General features: G+C 49.7%; 1 protein-coding gene across 6 annotated transcripts in view; it reads right to left on the reverse strand.

The window, feature by feature from the left end:
• The window catches only part of LOC102447238 (unconventional myosin-X-like), a 316165-nt gene that overhangs the window by 167628 nt on the left and 127966 nt on the right, over window positions 1-20571 (reverse strand). For all 6 annotated transcript variants that reach the window (XM_075914469.2, XM_089779563.1, XM_089779562.1 and 3 more), the window contains 3 exons: window positions 19895-19963; window positions 12554-12636; window positions 2193-2301 (listed from right to left, as the gene is read on the reverse strand). In XM_075914469.2, coding sequence (XP_075770584.2) covers window positions 2193-2301; window positions 12554-12636; window positions 19895-19963 — 261 coding nt within the window. The remainder of the gene's footprint in view (window positions 1-2192; window positions 2302-12553; window positions 12637-19894; window positions 19964-20571) is intronic.

The raw sequence follows: 20571 nt of genomic DNA on the forward strand, positions 1-20571 counted from the left end.
AAAGGGGATCCAGTAGATATAGTATATTTAGATTTCCTGAAAGCCTTTGACAAGATCCCTCACCAAAGGCTCTTACGTAAAGTAAGTTGTCTTGGGATTAGAGGGAAGATCCTTTCATATACTGAGAACTGGTTAAAAGACACGAAACAAAGGGCAGGAATAAATGGTAAATTTTCAGAATGGAGAGGGGTAACTAGTGGTGCTCCCCAAGGGTCAGTCCTAGGACCAATCCTATTCAACTTTTTCATAAATGATCTGGAGAAAGGGTAAACAGGGAGGTGGCAAAGTTTGCAGATGATACTAAACTGCTCATGGTAGTTAAGACCAAAGCAGACTTTGAAGAACTTCAAAAAGATCTCACAAAACTAAGTATCAGAGGGGTAGCCGTGTTAGTCTGAATCTGCAAAAGCGGCGAGGAGTCCTGTGGCACCTTATAGACTAACTGAAGTGTAGAAGCATAAGCTTTCGTGGGCATGCATCTGACAAAGTGGGTCTTTGCCCATGAAAGCTTATGCTCCTATACTTCAGTTAGTCTATAAGGTGCCACAGGACTCCTCGCCGCTCTCACAAAACTAAGTGACTGGGCAACAAAATGGCAAATAAATTGAAAGTGGATAAATGTAAAGTAATGTGCATTGGAAAAAATAACCCCAACTATACATATAATATGATGGGGGCTAATTTAGCTACAACTAATCAGGAAAGAGATCTTGGAGTCATCGTGGATAGTTCTCTGAAGACGTCCACACAGTATGCGGCGGCAGTCAAAAAAGCAAACAGGATGTTAGGAATCATTAAAAAAGGGATAGAGAATAAGACGGAGAATATCTTATTGCCCTTACATAAATCCATGGTGATACGCCCACATCTTGCATACTATGTACAGATGGGGTCTCCTCATCTCAAAATAGATATACTAGCATTAGAAAAGGTTCAGAGAAGGGCAATTAAAACAATGAGGGGTTTGGAACGGGTCCCATATGAGGAGAGATTAAAGATACTAGGACTCTACAGCTTGGAAAAGAGGAGACTGAGGGGAATATGACAGAGGTCTATAAAATCATGAGAGGTGTGTAGAAAGTAAAGAAGGCAAGGTGATTTACTTGTTCCCATAATATAAGAACTAGGGGCCACCAAATGAAACTAATGGGCAGCAGGTTTAAACCAAATAAAAGGCAGTTCTTCTTCACACAGTGTGTAGTCAACCTGTGGAACTCCTTGCCTGAGGAGGTTGTGAAGGCTAGGACTATAACAGGGTTTAAAAGAGAACTAGATAAATTCATGGAGGTTCAGTCCATCAATGGCTATTAGCCAGGATGGGTAAGGAATGGTGTCCCTGGCCTCTGTTTGTCAGAGGGTGGAGATGGATGGCAGGAGAGAGATCGCTTGATCAGTATCTGTTCAGTTCACTGCCCCGTGACACCTGGCACTGGCCACTGTCGGCAGCCCGGCTACCGGGCTGGATGGACCTTTGCTCTGACCCAGTGTGGCCATTCTTATGTTCTTATGACTTTGGTGCCTCTTGGCCAGCTGCCAATTGCAGTTCTTCAACATTGGGGATGGGGAGCAGTGCTCGGACTCCTCCTGAAGGGTTAGAATTCGGGTACGAGCGACTCTGCTCTGAAGCCAGCCTCTGAGCTGCATCTATGAGGACTTTTAATCGAACCTCTTGGTCCTTTTTTGTGTGAGGCTTGAAGCTCACACATCTGGCAGGGGTCCTCTCTGGGAGTATCCCTCAAGCACTGGAGAGAACTCAGATGTGGGCTGCACGGGGCACTGTCCTGCTGCTTCAAGCTCTGTGCCTCCTGCCTGGCAGCAAGGCCTACCCAGGCACCAGGGAACGGATAATTGTGGCAGAGAAAAATTCCAGTCCTGGTACACTAAAACTGGCTACATACAACGCTATACCTGCCAAGCAAAGGGAGAAGCTGCAGTGACCATCATGGCCTGTAAGAGGGAACAGAGAGGGCGCGGGGTGGGCAGCAGCATTCCCTCTAATCTGTATGCCCATGTAAGGAATGGAGTTTGTTATGTGCACCAATATGGAGATGATGCCTGCCTCTCCTCTAGCCATGGAAGCTCCCTGCTGGGGCTGCAGGCAGGGCGCTCTTCACACAGCAACCCTGACTTCCTGCACGGACTCATCAGGTAGCTATGCGGCCAAGCAGCTTACAGGGAACTTAGCTCCTTACCCTGAACTGGGAGCTGACGGTTGGTCTGCGCCGCTGGGTTCCCATCTTGAGAGTTTCCTCACTGCTCCGGCTGGGGACTCTTTCAAAGAGGTCGTAGATGAAGTCCAGCCTGGCAGTGAGGAGGAACACGAGGATCAGACACAGGAAAGACATAACATCAAAACTTGTGGGCTTACTTACCACCCTATACCCTGCCCCAGGTATCCCATTTATTCCTCCTCACAACAGCAGGCTGCAACATAGGGCTCATCAGGGTATCCCTGCCCTGTAGATGTACCACCCCCCAAACTGCCACAACGCTGGCAGTAGCTCACACACAAGACGCAGAGCTGCATTCCCTTGAAGCACAACGTTACACAGTGCTCTGCGTTCCGGCTTAGTCAGCATGCGTCCTTTCTCTTGCTGCACAGACCCCCAAGCAGGAACTATGCCAACAGCAGCCCACATGCCAGTCAGATTGCTGCATCTCTTCTTTCTCGTGGCACCCGGACAGCATCCCAGTCACACTTCACAGACCCCACCTCTTCGAGGTGAACCACAGGTTAGCCTAGAAGGCACTGTGAGCCTTGATACATATGCAGCCTGTTTCCAATCCTTCTCTTGATCTACTTTTCCTTGTGCAGAGGCATTCACCTGCTCCAGTATCTCTATGTTATTACCATTATTATTATTTCTAGAAGATCTTATTTTTCTATCTGGATGAACAGTTCTTGGTTTGTCTATAATGTTGACAAGAATGAGCAGCGTCAAAGGCTTTCTGAAAGTCCAAGGTCCCTCACCAAAGGCTCTTAAAGCAAAGTAAGAAGTAGGAGAAAGTCCTCTCAGACCAGTAAATGGTAAAAAGATAGAAAACAAAGGGTACGAATAAATGGTTAGTTTTCAGAATGGAGACAGGTGAACAGTGGCATCCCAGAAAGATGTGTACTGGGACTGATGTCTATCAGGGATGGTCTAGACAGTATTTGGTCCTGCCATGAGGGCAGGGGACTGGACTTGATGACCTCTTGAGGTCCCTTCCAGTCCTAGTAGTCTATGATTCTATGAGTCTTGTGGCACCTTATAGACTAACAGATGTATTGGGCATAAGCTTTCATGGGCAAAGACCCACTTCGTCAGATGCTTTTCTATTTTGTAAGTAATACACTCATGTTAAAGAGATTGCACTATAGTTACTTATATGAGGTGAATTGAAAAATACTATTTCTTTTGTTCCTCAATTTTACAGTGTAAATATTTGCAATAAAAAGAACATAAAGCGAGCACTGTATACTTTGCTTTCTGTGTTGTAATTAAAATCAATAAGTTTGAAAATGTAGAAAAATATGCAAAATATTTAATAATTTTCAATTGGTATTCTATTTAAAATTTGAAATTTGATTTGTCCCTTTCATATGTCTTCATTTTTTTAATTGTATCCTTTGGTATATATAGTAATAGAAATGTAGCCGTGTTAGTCTGGTGTAGCTGAAGCAAAATGCAGGACTATGTAGCACTTTAAAGACTAACAAGATGGTTTATTAGATGATGAGATTTCGTGGGCCAGACCCACTTCCTCAGATCAAATAGTGAAAGAAAATAGTCACAACCATAGATACCAAAGGATACAATTAAAAAAAATGAACACATATGAAAAGGACAAATCACATTTCAGAACAGAAGGGGGATGCGGGGGGAGGGAAGGAAGGTAAGTGTCTGTGAGTTAATGATATTAGAGGTGGGGAAAGGTAGATATCTGTGAGCTAATGGTATTAGAGGTGATAATTAGGGAAGCTATCTTTGTAATGGGTAAGGTAGTTGGAATCTTTGTTCAATCTCCACCGGAGAGTGTCGAATTGTAGCATGAATGACAGTTCAGAGGATTCCCTTTCAAGTGCAGATGTAAAAGGTCTTTGTAGCAGAATGCAGGTAGTTAAGTCATTGAGACAGTGTCCTTTCTGGTTGAAATGGCAAGAAATTGTTTTTTCTTTGTGATCCTACACCCCACCATCAACCTCAGCCTGGACCATTCTACATGAGAGGTCCACTTCCTGGACACCACAGTACAAATCAACAATGGAAAATTAGACACCACTCTCTACAGAAAACCCACTGACTCATACAGTTACCTACATGCTTCCAGCTCCCATCCAGAACACACCACACGATCCATCGTCTATACCCAAGCCCTTCGATACAACCGCATCTGCTCTAATCCCACTGACAGAGACCAGAAGCTTCAGGATCTCAACCAAGCATTTATAAATCTCAACTACCCACCCGGAGAAATAAAAAAGCAAATTGAAAGAGCCAGATGAATACCTAGAAACCATCTACTTCAAGATAGACCCAAGAAAACTAACAATAGAACACCACTTGTCATCACCTACAACCCCCAACTTAAACCTGTCCAACACATTATCAATAAACTACAGCCTATACTGGAACAGGATACCATACTCCAAGAGGCTCTGGGAGACAGAACCATAGTCTCCTATAGATAACCACCTAACCTCAAGATGATTCTTACCAACCACCACAGGACATGATCTGGAGAAGGGGGTAAGCAGTGAGGTAGTAAAGTTTGCAGATGATACCAAACTGTTTAGGATAGTCAAGACAGAAGCAGACTGTGAGGGACTCCAAGAAGATCTCACCAAACTGAGTGATTGGGCAACAAAATGGCAAATGAAATTTAATGTGGATAAGTGTAAAGTAATGCACATCGGGAAAAATAACCCCAACTATACGTACAGTATGATGGGGGCTAATTTGGCTACGACAAATCAGGAAAGAGATCTTGGAGTTATCGTGGACAGTTCTCTGAAAACTTCCACACAGAGTGCAGCTGCGGTCAAAAAGGCAAATAGGATGCTAGGAATTATTAGGAAAGGGATAGAAAATAAGACCCAGAATATCTTACTGCCCCTGTATAAAACTATGGTACGCCCACATCTTGAATACTGTGTACAGATGTGGTCTCCTCACCTCAAAAAAGATATTTTGGCCTTGGAAAGGGTTCAGAAAAGGGCAACTAAAATGATTAGGGGTTTGGAATGGGTCCCATATGAAGAGAGGTTAAAGCGACTGGGACTTTTCAGTTTAGAAAAGAGGAGACTGAGGGGGGATATGATAGAGGTCTATAAACTCATGAGTGCTGTGGAGAGGGCTGATAAAGAAAAGTTATTTATTAGATCCCATAATAGAAGAACTGGAGGACACCAAATGAAGTTAATGGGTAGCAGGTTTAAAACTAATAAAAGAAAGTTCTTCTTCACACAGCGTGTAGTCAACCTGTGGAACTCCTTGCCAGAGGAGGCTGTGAAGGCTAGGACTATAGTAGAGTTTAAAGAGAAGCTGGATAAATTCATGGAGGTTAGGTCCATAAAAGACTATTAGCCAGGGGATAAAATGGTATCCTTGGCCTCTGTTTGTCAGAGGCTGGAGAGGGATGGCAGGAGACAAATCGCTTGATCATTGTCTTCGGTCCACCCTCTCTGGGGCACCTGGTGCTGGCGACTGTCGGTAGACAGGATACTGAGCTAGATGGACCTTTGGTCTGACCCAGTACGGCCGTTCTTATGTTCTTATGACATACCACACTAATACCAACCCTGGTACCTTCCTTTGTGTGACGGAGCGGGTCGGCCCCCCCCCGGGGAGGCGAACCCACCCCGCACTAACCCAGCGGTCACCCTGACCTTCTTCGGGGCAACTCGAGATCCGGGGGTGATATGCGGCGCGTGCTCAGCTGCTGCTGCCCAGCTGAGCGGCAGCTCCAGGAATCCCCCGTTGACCGGGAGCTGGGAAAGGGGGAAGGAGGAGGGGCCTGCGTACGTGACGTCGGACGCCATCACACCCGTACGCCGTCGCGGGCATTTCAAAAAGCCGGCTGACTCCGTCGGAGGAGGAGGAGGAAGGTGGAGAGCAGTGGGAGGGAGCGCAGTGGGGCGAGCAGCGAAGGGTTCGGACGCCCGGAGGCGAACCGGAGGCTGGGAGAGACGGAGCGAGGACACCGGGATTAGGGCAGGGTGACCAGCGGGAGGAGATAGGAAGTAGCCCAGGGCAGGGCAAGGAGCCGGCGTGCTGGTGAGTTGCGGGCCAGCACCCCCCCCCCAGCAGGGCAGGACGAACTGATCCTGACCCTACGGCCCTGAGCTGGGGTCCGGGAGAGAGGGCGGGCCCGGACCCACCTATCTCCCCTCCCGACTACGGGGGATTGAAATCGCAACTGTCTCAGCGCTGCAGAGACGGCGGGGAACACTGAGGGGTGAACGGAGGAGAAGGGGGCGCCACTCCGTTACACGTGGTGGAGAACGTGGGTATAAGTAGTACTGCGAACCCCAAACACTGGTAGATATAGACACGCCCCCCCAAAAAAAGGAAAGAGACTGGAAAAGGTAAAGAGGAAGCGGCGGGCAGAAGGCAGCCCAGAGCAAGCCAACCCGCCACGTGAGTCCGAAGGGTCGACCCACGGGAAGATGGATGCGGCCGACATATTTAAGTGGCTGTCAGACAATCAACATCAACAAGAGCAGCAGCAGACAGCCCTGCTCCAACAACTGGCCACCCAGCAGTGTGACCAACAAGCCCAGCTCCTACGGGACGTCTCGGAGCAGTTCCAAGCGCAACAGGACCGCTGGGTGAGACAATGGGGGAGCTTAGGCAGAGGTCAGGCCCCGATGCCCGGGGGAGAAGGGGCGGACGGGGGGGCCCTAGCCCAACTGCCAGTGAGGCTGACCAAGATGGGCCCCTCGGACGACCCAGAAGCCTTTCTGGTCACGTTTGAAAGAGTAGCCACCGCCGCCCGGTGGCCAGATCAACACTGGGCCATAGTACTAGCTCCGTACCTCACGGGCCCAGCCCAGTTGGCGTACCGGAGTCTAGACCCATGAGATGCCCTACATTATTTTAAGGTGAAGGCGGCAATCTTAGACCAATTAGGCGTCACACCTGAGACATACCGACAACGGTTCAGACAGGAAAAATATCCCCCCGGGGCTCGGCCACGGGTAGTAGCCCAGCGGCTCAAGGAGGCCGGCTGGCGCTGGTTGGAACCAGACCAGCAAACTGGGCCCCACGTAGCAGAGAAGGTGGTGGTGGAGCAATTCATCCACATCCTACCGGGGGGGGACAGCGGTGGGTGCGGCGACACAAACCCACATCACTAGGCGAAGCAGTAACCTTAATGGAGGACTATTTGGCAGCCAAGGGAGGAGGGGAAGCGAGCGGCCCGCGGAAAGAACAGCCCATGGGAGCTGGGCGGGGGGCTCGACTTCCCCCACGGCAAGGGGAACTCCGTAACCCAGCAGGGCCCCCCAGCCCTGGGAAGAGCAGAGTACGGCGCTTGGCCCCGGTGTGGAGTAAGCCACCAAGGGAGGATCCTGCACCACGCCCGGTGACCCGGGAGGAAGTGAAGGACAACCCACCCCTATCGCAAGGCGCCGGAGGTGCGTGTTACCAGTGTGGCCTAAGAGACTGGCCGGGATTTGAACAGGCCCTCCGGGAATGGCAAAGGGGAGAGGCCGTCCTGGCCACCGACCCAGGGGATACGGCGCCAAGCAAGCCGGAGGGAGTACCCGGGGCAGACCTGCACATAGGGGAGGACAAATGGCCCCCTGATTTCGTGCGCGAACAGAGAGAACACCCCCTTTTACAACGAGCCTGGGAGAACGCGTCCGGGAAGGGGGGCGAAGGGGAAGCTGTGACCAGGGATTTGACATACCCGTATTTCGAGATCCAGGACGACCGCCTCTATAGAGTCACAGGGGGCGGGAACCCGGGGAGGTGACCACCCAACTGATTGTCCCGGCTAAATACCACCGGCGGCTGATGGAGCTGGCCCATAGTAACCCCTGGGTCGGGCACCTCAGGTATGAAAAGACGGTGCACCGCCTACTGCAAAGGTTTTACTGGCCAGGTATTTACCGCGCAGTAAAAGATTTTTGTGATTCGTGCCCCGAGTGCCAGAGGACAGGGCCGGGACAGGTGCCCAAGGCACCACTAATTCCAATGCTGGTAATAGACGCCCCCTTCCAAAGAATAGCGATGGACATAGTTGGCCCGTTAGAACGAACAAAAAACCAGTTCCAGTATATACTGGTAGTCGTTGACTATGCGACCCGCTATCTGGAGGCAATCCCGCTCCGGAATACCACCGCCCCTACTCTGGCGAATGAACTGATTAAGATCTTTTCGCGAGTAGGTCTACCCAAAGAGATCCGTACAGATCAAGGAACGAACTTCACCTCAACCCTAATGAAGGAACTATGCCGCCTGTTGCGGGTACGGACTTTACGGACATCAGTCTACCATCCCCAGACCGACGGCCTCGTGGAGAGGTTTAACCTGACACTTAAAGGAATGCTTAAGAAATTCGTGGAAGAAGAACCCAAAGAGTGGGACCGGGCCCTGCCAGCATTGATGTTCGCAGTAAGGGAAGTACCCCAAGCCTCCACAGGCTTCTCACCGTTCGAACTCCTGTACGGTAGGCAACCACAAGGGCTCCTAGACATAATAAGGGAGACCTGGGAGGAGCAGGAGACCCGGGTACAGGGTACGGTCCAGTATATTCTTAAGTTAAGGGAAACACTACGCCAGGTAGGGGACCTTGCAAAGCGTAATCTGGAGGGAGCACAAGAACGGCAAATGCAGCATTATAACCAAAACGCCCGTCTGCGCACCTTCCAACCGGGAGACAGGGTTCTCCTGTTATTACCGGAGCAACCATCTAAGTTGTTAGCTCGGTGGCAGGGCCCTTTTGAGGTGACCAGGAGAGCAGGAGACGTAAACTATGAAATCAGAATGCCCGGTAAGAGGAAAGCCACCAATATTTACCATATTAACCTTCTTAAGGCGTGGCGGGAGCAGGAGGCTCTGGCAAGTGGGACAGGAACACCTAGAGAGGAAGGGATGACGAGGGGACTCCACCTAGACTCACAGCTGACGCCAGAATAGGACAGGGAGCTCCACGAGCTGCTAGACGACTTCTCCCAGGTCCTAACAGAGACGCCGGGGCAGACTAAAATAACCTGTCACCCAATCGTGACCGAGCCGGGCCGACTAGTACGGGATTCGGTCAGGTCGCTCCCAAGAAAACTGTGGGGGACGGTGCGGCAAGAACTGGACAAAATGCTACGCTGGGGAGTGACAGAGGAGTCGCACAGCGCCTGGCGGAGCCCCATCGTGCTGGTCCCTAAGACCGACGGAACGATCCGGTTTTGCATCGATTTCCGGAAGGTCAACGCACTGTCGGTGTTCGATGCCTATCCGATGCCGTGGATCGACGAGCTGTTAGAGAGGTTGGAAGCTGCCCGGTACTTGTCCACGATCGATTTATCGAAAGGCTACTGGCAGATCCCATTAACGGATGATGCCCGCGAGAAGACAGCCTTCTCTACACCTTTCGGATTGTATCAATTTAAGCGGATGCCTTTCAGACTTCATGGAGCAGCCACAACGTTTCAGCGGCTGATGGATCGAGTGTTACGACCCCACGCATCATACGCGGCAGCCTACCTGGATGACAATCATATTCAGCCCAACTTGGGCCGAGCATCTACAACGAATAAGGGCGGTGTTATCCTCATTACGAGACGCCGGGTTGACCGCCAACCCCACTAAATGTCACTTTGGCCAGCGGGAGGTTTCATACCTAGGCTACACGGTAGGGGCGGGCCAAATCAAACCACAGATAAGTAAAATCGAGGCCCTGCGGGACTATCCCGCGCCGACCACAAAACGTCAAGTCCAACAATTTTTGGGGCTCGCCAGTTACTACAGGCGATTCGTGCCAGACTTCACAAGCCTAGCAGCCCCGTTAACAGATCTAACACGGAATGCCGCCCTAAATAAGGTACGGTGGGGGCCCGAATGTGAAAGCGCCTTTCAGACACTTAAACAACGGTTGACCCGGGCCCCAATACTAGCGCAACCCGATTTTACTAAACCTTTTGTTTTATAGACAGACGCCTCCGAGCGGGGGCTCAGCGCCGTACTTTCTCAAGGGAAAGGTGGGGAGGAACACCCAATTGTGTATGTGAGCCATAAACTGCTCCCGCGGGAGCAAGGATACTCCACAATAGAGAAGGAGGCCCTAGCAGTTAAATGGGCTATTGATGTTTTACGATATTATCTCCTAGGTAGCTTGTTCAAGGTGGTGATGGACCATGCACCCCTCCGATGGCTTCTGGCCATGCAGGACTCCAATCCGCGCATCTTGAGATGGTACCTGGCCCTGCAGCCATACCATTTTGAGGTCAGCCACAGGGTGGGGAAAGACCATGGAAACGCAGACTTCTTTTCTAGAAGCGCTGAAGGAGTACAAAAAATGGACAAAGAGGGGGGGCGCACCTTAAAGGGGGAGGCGTGTGACGGAGCGGGTCGGCCCCCCCCGGGGAGGCGAACCCACCCCCGCACTAACCCAGCAGTCGCCCTGACCTTCTTTGGGGCAACTCGAGATCCGGGGGCGACATGTGGCGCGTGCTCAGCCGCTGCCGCCCAGCTGAGCGGTGGCGCCAGGAATCCCCCGTTGACCGGGAGCTGGGAAAGGGGGAAGGAGGAGGGGCCTGCGTACGTGACGTCGGATGCCATCACGCCCGTACGCCGTCGCGGGCATTTCAAAAAGCCGGCTGACTCCGGCGGAGGAGGAGGAAGGTGGAGAGCAGTGGGAGGGAGCGCAGCGGGGCGAGCAGCAAAGAGTTAGGACGCCCAGAGGTGAACCGGAGGCTGGGAGAGACGGAGCGAGGAAACCGGGATTAGGGCAGGGTGACCAGCAGGAGGAGATAGGAAGTAGCCCAGGGCAGGGCAAGGAGCCAGCGTGCTGGTGAGTTGCGGGCCAGAACCCCCCCCCCTTCCCCCAGCAGGGCAGGACGAACTGATCCTGACCCTACGGCCCTGAGCTGGGGTCCGGGAGAGAGGGCGGGCCCGGACCCACCTATCTCCCCTCCCGACTATGGGGGATTGAAATCGCAACTGTCTCAGTGCTGCAGAGACGGCGGGGAACACTGAGGGGCGAACGGAGGAGGAGGGGGCGCCACTCCGTTACACCTTGCAACAAACCCCGTTGCCAGCTTTGTCCACATATTCATTCTGCTGATACCATTATTGGACCTAACCAAGTGAGTTATAAGATCAAGAACACATATTCCTGCGCATCCAGAAATATAATTTATGCTATCATGTGCCGAAGTGTCCGTCTGCTATGCACATTGGACAAACGTCTCAGACACTTCGCCAAAGGATTAATGCCCACAAAACAGATATCAGACGGATATATGGTTGTGACAATTTTCTTCCACTATTTGATCTGAGGAAGTGGGTCTGGCTCACGAAAGCTCATTACCTAATAAACCATCTTGTTAGTCTTTAAAGTGCTACATAGTCTTGTATTTTGTTTCAGCTACCCCAGACTAACACGGCTACATTTCTATCACTATTTAGCAATGTGATTGAAACTGTAATTAATCACAGTTAATTTTTTAATCATGATAAATGAGTCAATCGTGTGAGTTAACTGTGATTACAGACTCACTCACTATCCCTCTGAAGCTTATCTACACACTGTTCACTGTCTTTTTTTCTTCCTCCCCTTCAATTTTTCTTCCTTCCCTCCCCCTATTTATTTTCGGATCTGGACTTCCAACACTCCGGTCATCTGACAAAGTGGGTTGGGCTCACGAAAGCTCATGATACCTGTTAGTCTTTGAAGTGCTACTAAACTATTGGTTGTTTTTTAAATGTTTTCCTGTTACAGACTAACTTGGCTACCCCTCTGAAGCTTGCGATTAATGGACAGTTGTAAATATTACTGAGGCTAGTTAAGCCCAAAGCAGACTGCAAAGAGGAATCTGACAGTACTGGATGACTGGGCAACAAAACGGCAGATGAAATTCAATGTTGATAAATGCATGCTGAAAAACAAACCCAGCTATACACATAAAATGATGGTGTCTAAATTAGCTGTTATCACTTAAGAAAAAAATCTTGGCATCTTCGTGTATATATCTGAAAACATCCACTCACTGTGCAGCGGCAATCAAAAAAGCAAAGTTAGGAACCAGCATAGAAGTAAGAGTAGCAGTATCACAACACTTCCTACAATAACTTTGTGACCCATCCACAATTCCTGTTTGGGTCAGGACCCCTCCAATTACAACACTGAAATTTCAGATTTAAATACGTGAAATCATGAAATTTATAATTTTTTAAAACATATGACTATGAAATTGGCCAAAATGTACCGTGAATTTGGTAGGGACCAACATATAAAGTAACCCTCCTTCTCCAGTACTGCGCCATCATGTGAACGCTGCTAAATTCAGTCCCATGGGGTCCTCTTTATCCCAGCCTCCATTCCCCCTTGTACAGGATTAAGAGCTGCTTACCTGCTATCCTTCAGCATGTTTAAAATGTCATCCCGAAAGGTATCTCTGTTCTTCTCCAGAAACCCTCTCACATTATACAGAACCTGCAACACAGACAATACATGCTGACTAATAGCTAGTAGTGGCAAGCAATTCAAGCCAGAGTGACATCCCCCTGCTCCACATATACCAAAGATACAGGGCCACGCTGAACACAAAGACCCTTAGTGTAGATGCAGTACAGGCAGTCCCTGGGTTATGTACAAGATAGGGACTGTAGGTTTGTTCTTAAGTTGAATTTGTATGTAAGTCGGAACTGGTACATACTGTAGGGGAAACTCTAGCCAAACATTTCTCCAGAGCTCAGTTTTATTCTCCCACACCTCACTTCCCTCAGTCCTTTATTCTCAAGCTGAGGTGTCTGCTGAGAAAAGCCGCTCCGCGTCTCCCTGGTCTGCTGGAGGGGGGCGCGGCGCTAGCTTCGCGTCTCCTTGGTCTGCTGGGGGGAAGCAGCTAGTGCGGGGTTGCCTCACCCCGTTTGTAAGTAGGGATCCGATGTAAGTCGGATCCATGTAATCCGGGGACTGCCTGTATATGCAGGCAGAAGGAGTCTACCTGCCAGTGCAGAATATTCCCACCGCAGCCAACATTAGCTATGCCAATGTTTCTCAACCAGTGGTATGAGTACCCTTAGGGGTACTCGACAGAAGTCTGTGGGGTACATTTGGAGAAAACTGAATTTTTGTTTTAAGTTTTACAGCGCTTTATTATTTTTGTACTTTTTACATCCAAAAATTTCATCACCTGCTGAGCCACCATTAAGTTGTTTAAACAAATGTGCTGCAATAGTAGAAAAAAATGTGTGTCTGAAAACTGTAGGTACTGGGGGTACTTATAACTTTTTTTTAAGGGGTATTTTATAAAAAAAGGTTGAGAAACACTGAGCAATGCCACCAGGAGTTGACCTCTGCTGATACAGCTGTGTCACAACCTGCCTTTCTCCAATCACACACACAGATTAAGGCTGCTGACCCCCTGTCCTCACAACACACACAGCTGCCAGTCATTCCCCCCCCCCCACACACACACGGAGGCAAAACCCTTCTGCCTACTTCACCCAGAGCAGCCAATGCATAAGTTTCCACAAACACTGAGGCACATGCCACCTTGCAAGGTAGGTGGCATCCTTCCTGTATGACAGGGGTCAGCAACCTATGGCTCAAGAGCCAAATATGGCTCTTCTGGAGCCCCAGCACAGCTCCCCTGTGTTCTCCCTGCAGCAAAGAGCCAGAGCTGATGCTACAACCCACTAACCCTGGATCAGTCCTCCCTGCCCCTCCCCACTTCCTTGCCCCTTCCCACTCCTGCCTTACAGAAAGACAATGTTGAAACCTTTTATGTTGGACATAATATTTTACTTTATTTAAGAATGAAGCCTGGCCAACAAGCCCAGCCCCCATTTGAATGTAGCATCATTAACACTCCTATATCCCCTCACAGACCAACTCTAAGTCCATCATGCACCTGAACCCTCTGTCCTGAGCCCCTTCTGCCCCCACATCCCCAAACTCCTGCACCCCACATCCTCAGCCCTCTGCCATAACACTCCTGCACCTCCACACACCCCAACCTTGTGCCCTGAGTCCATCATAGACCCCATCTCCTGCCCTGAGCCCCTCATACACTCCAACCCAGACTCCTGCACCCTCAACATTCCCAGCCCCTGCCATAAGATTGGCAGAAGACAGCCTGAATGTGGGCATGAAGCTGGATTTGACCAGTTATGATGTAACTTCAAAGAACTGTGCGAAAAGATGCACCAGCAGAAGTCCCATTAAATAAAGACTGAGAGTCCAATGTTTCATTTATGCTACTATTAACCCTTGTCAACTGTCAACAATATCATCTTGTATGTTTTAAGTCATGCAAATGGGCATTTTTACATGGCTCTTTGTTGACCACTTGCTCTACATTTTGATGCAGTTTGGCTCTTTGGCTTGAAAAGGTTGCTGAGCCCTGCCCCCATGGGAACCAATGCGCACGCACAGAGCACCCGTGCACACTAAGGCCAAGCCGACAGATCCCTCGCATATCAGATCACAGTGCCCTTTCATTTACAGAGTCATGCGGCTGCATTGTTAGGGCCACAAAAAGGGTCTGCCAGCATTGCAGGACCATTGGGGGAGGGCGCTGTTGCCCACATTCCTCTGGTGCCAGCCAAGAAGGCTGAAGTCGTAAGAGAAAAGAATGTCCTATGAATATGGGGAATAGTTCTGCTGCCACATCACTTCATGCAGCACCCAACTCAGGTCCAAGAACTAGACCAGAAGGCAGGAGTGGAGGTCAGTGTAAGGCACAGCACCAGAGTGACAGAGGAAGAAATAAATAGCAAGGTGTTAGGGCAGTATTTCTCTGCTAGTGGCCTGGGGACCCCAAGGGGCTGCAAGCAGGTTTCAGAGGATCTGCTAAGCAGGATCAACGTTAGACTCACTGGGGCCCAGGGCCTAGGCAGAACGCAGAAGCCCAATGCATGGAGCTGAAGCCTGGGGTCCTGAGCCCTGCCACGCGGGGCAGAAGCCAGAGCCTGACCAATGTAGCTTTGCAGAGGCCCCTGTTGCATGGGGCCATGGGCAGCTGCCCTCGTTGGTACCCATTAATGCTGGCCCTTGCTTTTATATGCAGAAAAACAACTATTGTGACACAGGTCGGCTGGGGAACTTTTACAGCATATAGGGGGTGGTCTCCGACAGAAAAAGGTTGAGAACCCTTGCACTAGAGCACAAAGAAACTCCATAGTTCCACCATGACAGAGAGACTGGCAATATGGCCCTGAGTGTTCCGATGAAAAGGGTGCTTGATTTCACCAAGTGATGACCTACATAAGAACTTAACATAAGAACGGCCATACTGGGCCAGACCGAAGGTCCATCTAGCCCAGTATCCTGTCTGCTGACAGTGGCCAGCACCAGGTGCCCCAGAGAGGGTGGACCAAAGACAATGATCAAGCGATTTGTCTCCTGCCATCCCTCTCCAGCCTCTGACAGACAGCGGCCAAGGACACCATTTTATCCCCTGGCTAATAGCCTTTAATGTACCTAACCTCCATGAAATTATCTAGCTTCTCTTTAAACTCTATTATAGTCCTAGCCTTCACAGCCTCCTCTGGCAAGGAGTTCCACAGGTTGACTACACGCTGTGTGAAGAAGAACTTTCTTTTATTAGTTTTAAACCTGCTACCCATTAATTTCATTTGGTGTCCTCTAGTTCTTCTATTTAGGCCCTCTCCACTCCACTCATGATTTTATAGACCTCTATCATATCCCCCCTCAGTCTCCTCTTTTCTAAACTGAGAAGTCCCAGTCGCTTTAACCTCTCCTCATATGGGACCCGTTCCAAACCCCTAATCATTTCAGTTGCCCTTTTCTGAACCCTTTCCAAGGCCAAAATATCTTTTTTGAGGTGAGGAGACCACATCTGTGCACAGTATTCAAGATGTGGGCGTACCATAGTTTTATACAGGGGCAGTAAGATATTCTGGGTCTTATTTTCTATCCCCTTCTTAATAATTCCTAGCATCCTATTTGCCTTTTTGATCGCCGCGGCACATTGTGTGGAAGTTTTCAGAGAACTGTCCACGATAACTCCAAGATCTCTTTCCTGATTTGTCGTAGCCAAATTAGCCCCCATCATACTGTACGTATAGTTGGGGTTATTTTTCCCGATGTGCATTGCTTTACACTTATCCACATTACATTTCATTTGCCATTTTGTTGCCCAATCACTCAGTTTGGTGAGATCTTCTTGGAGTCCCTCACAGTCTGCTTCTGTCTTGACTATCCTAAACAGTTTGGTATCATCTGCAAACTTTACCACCTCACTGCTTACCCCTTTCTCCAGATCATTTATGAATAAGTTGAACAGAAGACGGCACTTCAAGCAGGCACAGAACATTTGTAAGAATGGGCAGAATTTTCAGAAGGTCTTGGTGCCCACGTTTGGAGCCAAATGTTCCAAAGAGCATAGCTAGGGTGACCAGAAGTGACTTGGGGAGATGAGCTGATGAGCTCTGCAAAGAGGAGGGCCAGGTCATCCCTTCTGCCTTTTCCCCACTGCTACTGAGAGCAGCTCCCGTCCCTTTCCTCCTGCACAGTGCCAAAAGGTATGAAAGGTATACGCATCCTGGTATGGAACCCAGCAGAAATCTTGGGTGATGACAACTACGTGCCCTCCCACACGTTGCTTCAAGGAGACACGGCGCCAGATACCAGGAGAAGCAGGTCCATCCTGGGGCCCAGCCAAACATGGAGAACAGAAAGGGTCGGGACAGCTCCTTGGTCAGCCTCCACCATGTGAGAGACGTAGGCAGGGGAGTGTGAGTGTGAGTGTGTCACCCCTCCCTGTATGAGCCCTAAAGCCTAAACTACAAGATAGGGATGTAATGGAGAAGTCGATTAACCGATAAGCAAAAGCTTATAGGTTAATGCTACAGACTACACCAGAGCTACTCAACTCTGGGAGCCCCGGGGGCCACAATGATACTCACAGTACGTGCCAAGGGCCGCAACTTAATTGTGGCTGCATATACATGCAAACAGATATGCAAATAGCTTATTTCACACTGACGGGCATAAATACAAAAATTAAGGCAAAACTACACAACCCACTGGCCCCATGTAAGTCAGTTCTGCTGATATTAATAAAATGCAATATTTCCTTGATTTCCACCCATAGGACAGCATTTTAAGGAGCAATGACAGTCCAGGAATTTAACTACGAAAACACGAATCAGCAGAAGACCATTATATTGACTCCTCTTTTGTTTTGGCTCCCACCTGCAGGCCACGTATTAAGCCCTGTGTAAACCCAAACCTTACCACACGCCGCAAGTGGCCCACAGGCCACGTGTTGAGTATCCCTGGGGGACTACATGCATTCCTCCCCCCCCCCCCACACACACACAGCATTAAATGTTCTAGCAGCCTGGCCAGCAGCCCAGCTCAGCCCTGGCTCATGCCAGGTCCGGGACCTAACCCCACTGCGGCTCTGCATTTAAAGTGTATTAGGAGCCAGGTGGGCAGGCAGCCTGGCTCAGTCCCTGCTCATGCCAGATCCGGGAACTCAGCCCCTCCCCTCGACAGGGCTGCTGCTAGCCCTAGCTGCTGCCTCCGAAACAGAGGATGCAGTGCGGAGCGGGGCAAAAGGCAGCCAGTCTGCAAAGGGAGCTGATTTTAAAACTGGCTCCCCTCGTGGACCAGCTCCCACCTGACCCCCCGCACTGCTGCCTCTGATACAGAAGCAGCAGTGCGGAGTGGCAGGGGGCTCGTCGGGAGTGAGGCCAGAGTGCACTGGCTGCCGGCCCCACCACTGGGGATTATAGAATAGTGGAGTAACCAATAAGAATTCATGAGGTTAACTGACTATTCAATTAACCGACATTTAACATCCCTACAAGGTGATAAAAGAAAAGAATCAACTATGCAGGGTTTTTAAGTGAGGCCTGTCAACATGATGTTAATCTGAGCTTTTGTACTGCACAGTTCTGATTGGCTGCCATTTAACTCACTTGAATACAAGTAATTTTACCAGGTGTCCCATATTCACCATAGGGAACTGCGCTCTCCCTAAGCATTGCAGTTATTTAGGCACCAAGAGAAGCATCTGGTTTGCTGAAAATCAGGCTGTACACGTACTGATGGGAGCAGCATGGTTGTGAACATATTTGAACTCTGATCCCAAATGCAGGTCCCCATGTCTGATGCTCAGCTGGTGCCATGTATGGCCAAGGCATGTGCAGCAGTGTGCATGTTTATTGGGCCTTGCATTGGCTTCATGAAGTCCTGGCCTCACTCTCTGCCCATGTGTGCACAGAAACATGGGGCAGTCTCCAGTTCTGGGGAGCTTGCAAGGCTGCAGAGCATCCTAGGGGGGCCCAGCCAAATCCCTCCACACAGCAATGCCTGTCTGTCCTTGGGGGAGGGGAAAGCTTGCAGAGTGCAAATGCTGCACACTTAAAACATGCAAAAGAGAGGGAATATCAGAGTTAAGATTGTTCATTCAGCTTCAACTCTGCCATCTCGTGCTTCTATCTTATCGTGACATTCCTCAGCTAATATTCAAGAGACACCAGGGGACATTCTCATGAGCCGAGCACTACGAGGCAGGATAACAGCTTGTGTCTTGCTGGGAAGGTCAAGCTGGAGGTAGCTAGGAAGCCCGAGGAGAAGAATAGGGTTTGCCAGGCCCAAGGGCCAGGGTTAGCTGTTGACCACAGTGGTGCGAGTGGAGAGGGAGTCTCTAGCTGCACAGGGCATCTGTGAACCAAGACTGTGTCTGAACAGCAATCAGATTTGGTTTGCATTGAACACATTCATTCAGTCTCCCCTGAGAGTTCAGGGGTGTAAGGTCAGTATTGGGAAGAAGCTGTCTAGGAGGCTCCTGCAATGACTTTCCCGCTGATCTGCCTGTGCACAGACACGCTCTTCTCACAGGCAAACATGTCTTCCTCCCCTGCCCCTTGAACCACCTAGTGGAAAAGCCCACTCCCATCATTTCCCCCCAGAATGGAGCCATCAACACCCTTTCTTCTCCCTCCATTACAGCAAGAAGGACGCAGAGAGCTCAGATCCAGGGACAGGCATCAAACTGCCACATAGCTCTGCTACATCTTCCCATAATCACGCTCCATAATGAGTAAGAAAATTCGGTGACATGAGGAGGAAGTTATAAAGCTGCTGCTCGTATTAACACATAGAGCTCTCTGTATGTTCAGCACACTCCCCAACATGAGTTAGTGACTTAACTATTACGTCCCTGTGAGCGGGCAGCTCCAGAGAGTGTTCCCCATTTTACAGATGGTAAAACTCAGCAACCACAAATCAAATGACTTGCTCAAGGACATACAGCAAGGCAGGGCAGAGGGATCATGACTTAGGGCATTAACTATAAACACAACAAGGGGTCTGGTGGCACTTGAAAGACCAAAACAGTATTGAGGCATTAGAGCACAAGCTTTCCTGAGAGGTCATCTGAGGAAGTGAGTTGTGGATCACAAAACCTTATGCTCCAACACCCTATCAATGTGTTAGTCTTTGAAGGGCCCCAGGCTCCTTGCTGCTTTTGCTGAGGCAGACGAACGTGGCTGCCTCTCTACACCCCTTATTAACTCTATTACCGTACACCTCGGGACCCACTCAGCCTTGTGCCTCTTCTGGGCGATGCTCCAAAGCAGGAAGCTTAGTGGAGATGCCAATCCCAGCAGACTGTATAACTCAGGGCTCCTAGGTGAGTGTCAGGGGCTTAGCCATTTCTATGTGCTGACTCCTTCCTCTTGGGCATGTTTGGAAGTGCAGTACGAGCACCTACCTGTCCAGCGTAATGCCTGATTCCAAACTGGTGATCTGTCACCCGCGGCTTCACATAATAATGGTTACTCTGAAATAAGGAAGAAAAAGATTTCTAATTATCGACTGTCGGTACAAACCAGCTTACACAGCAGCTCTGTCTTGGCCATGATCCATGGAACCATTCTGGCCCCTAACTGGGACGGGAGAGGACCTCTACTGCCCGGCCCCAGAGGCTACCTGGTAACTGACCTCTACCTTGCAAATATATATTCCAATCCCACAAAAAGCCCAACCTTCCAAGGCTCCATGGACAAAGGGTTGTAAAACTGGACCCAAAGTCTGCATATGTTACATATGAGACCAGCACCCTGTTGGCCTGGTACTAATAGGCAGGGGAGAAAACAGGCACAACAGGGGAACAACAAGTAGGGGAGAAAAGGAGGAGGAGGAGTTGCACTATACGTAAGAGAGCACTACGATTGCTCTGAACTCCAGTATAAAGACGGAGAAAAACCTGTTGAGAGTCTATGGGTTAAGTTTAAAGGAGCAAACAGCAGTGATGCTGTGGTTGGTGTCTGCTACAGGCACCGAATCAGGTGGATGAGGCAGATGAGGCTTTCTTCGGACAACTGAGCGAAGCTTCCAGATCGCAGGCCCTGGTTCTCGTGGGGGACTTTAATCACCCTGACATCTGTT

The sequence above is a fragment of the Pelodiscus sinensis genome, chromosome 7, assembly GCF_052426305.1.
Source record: "Pelodiscus sinensis isolate ZL-2025 chromosome 7, ASM5242630v1, whole genome shotgun sequence".
Lineage (NCBI taxonomy): Eukaryota > Metazoa > Chordata > Testudines > Trionychidae > Pelodiscus > Pelodiscus sinensis.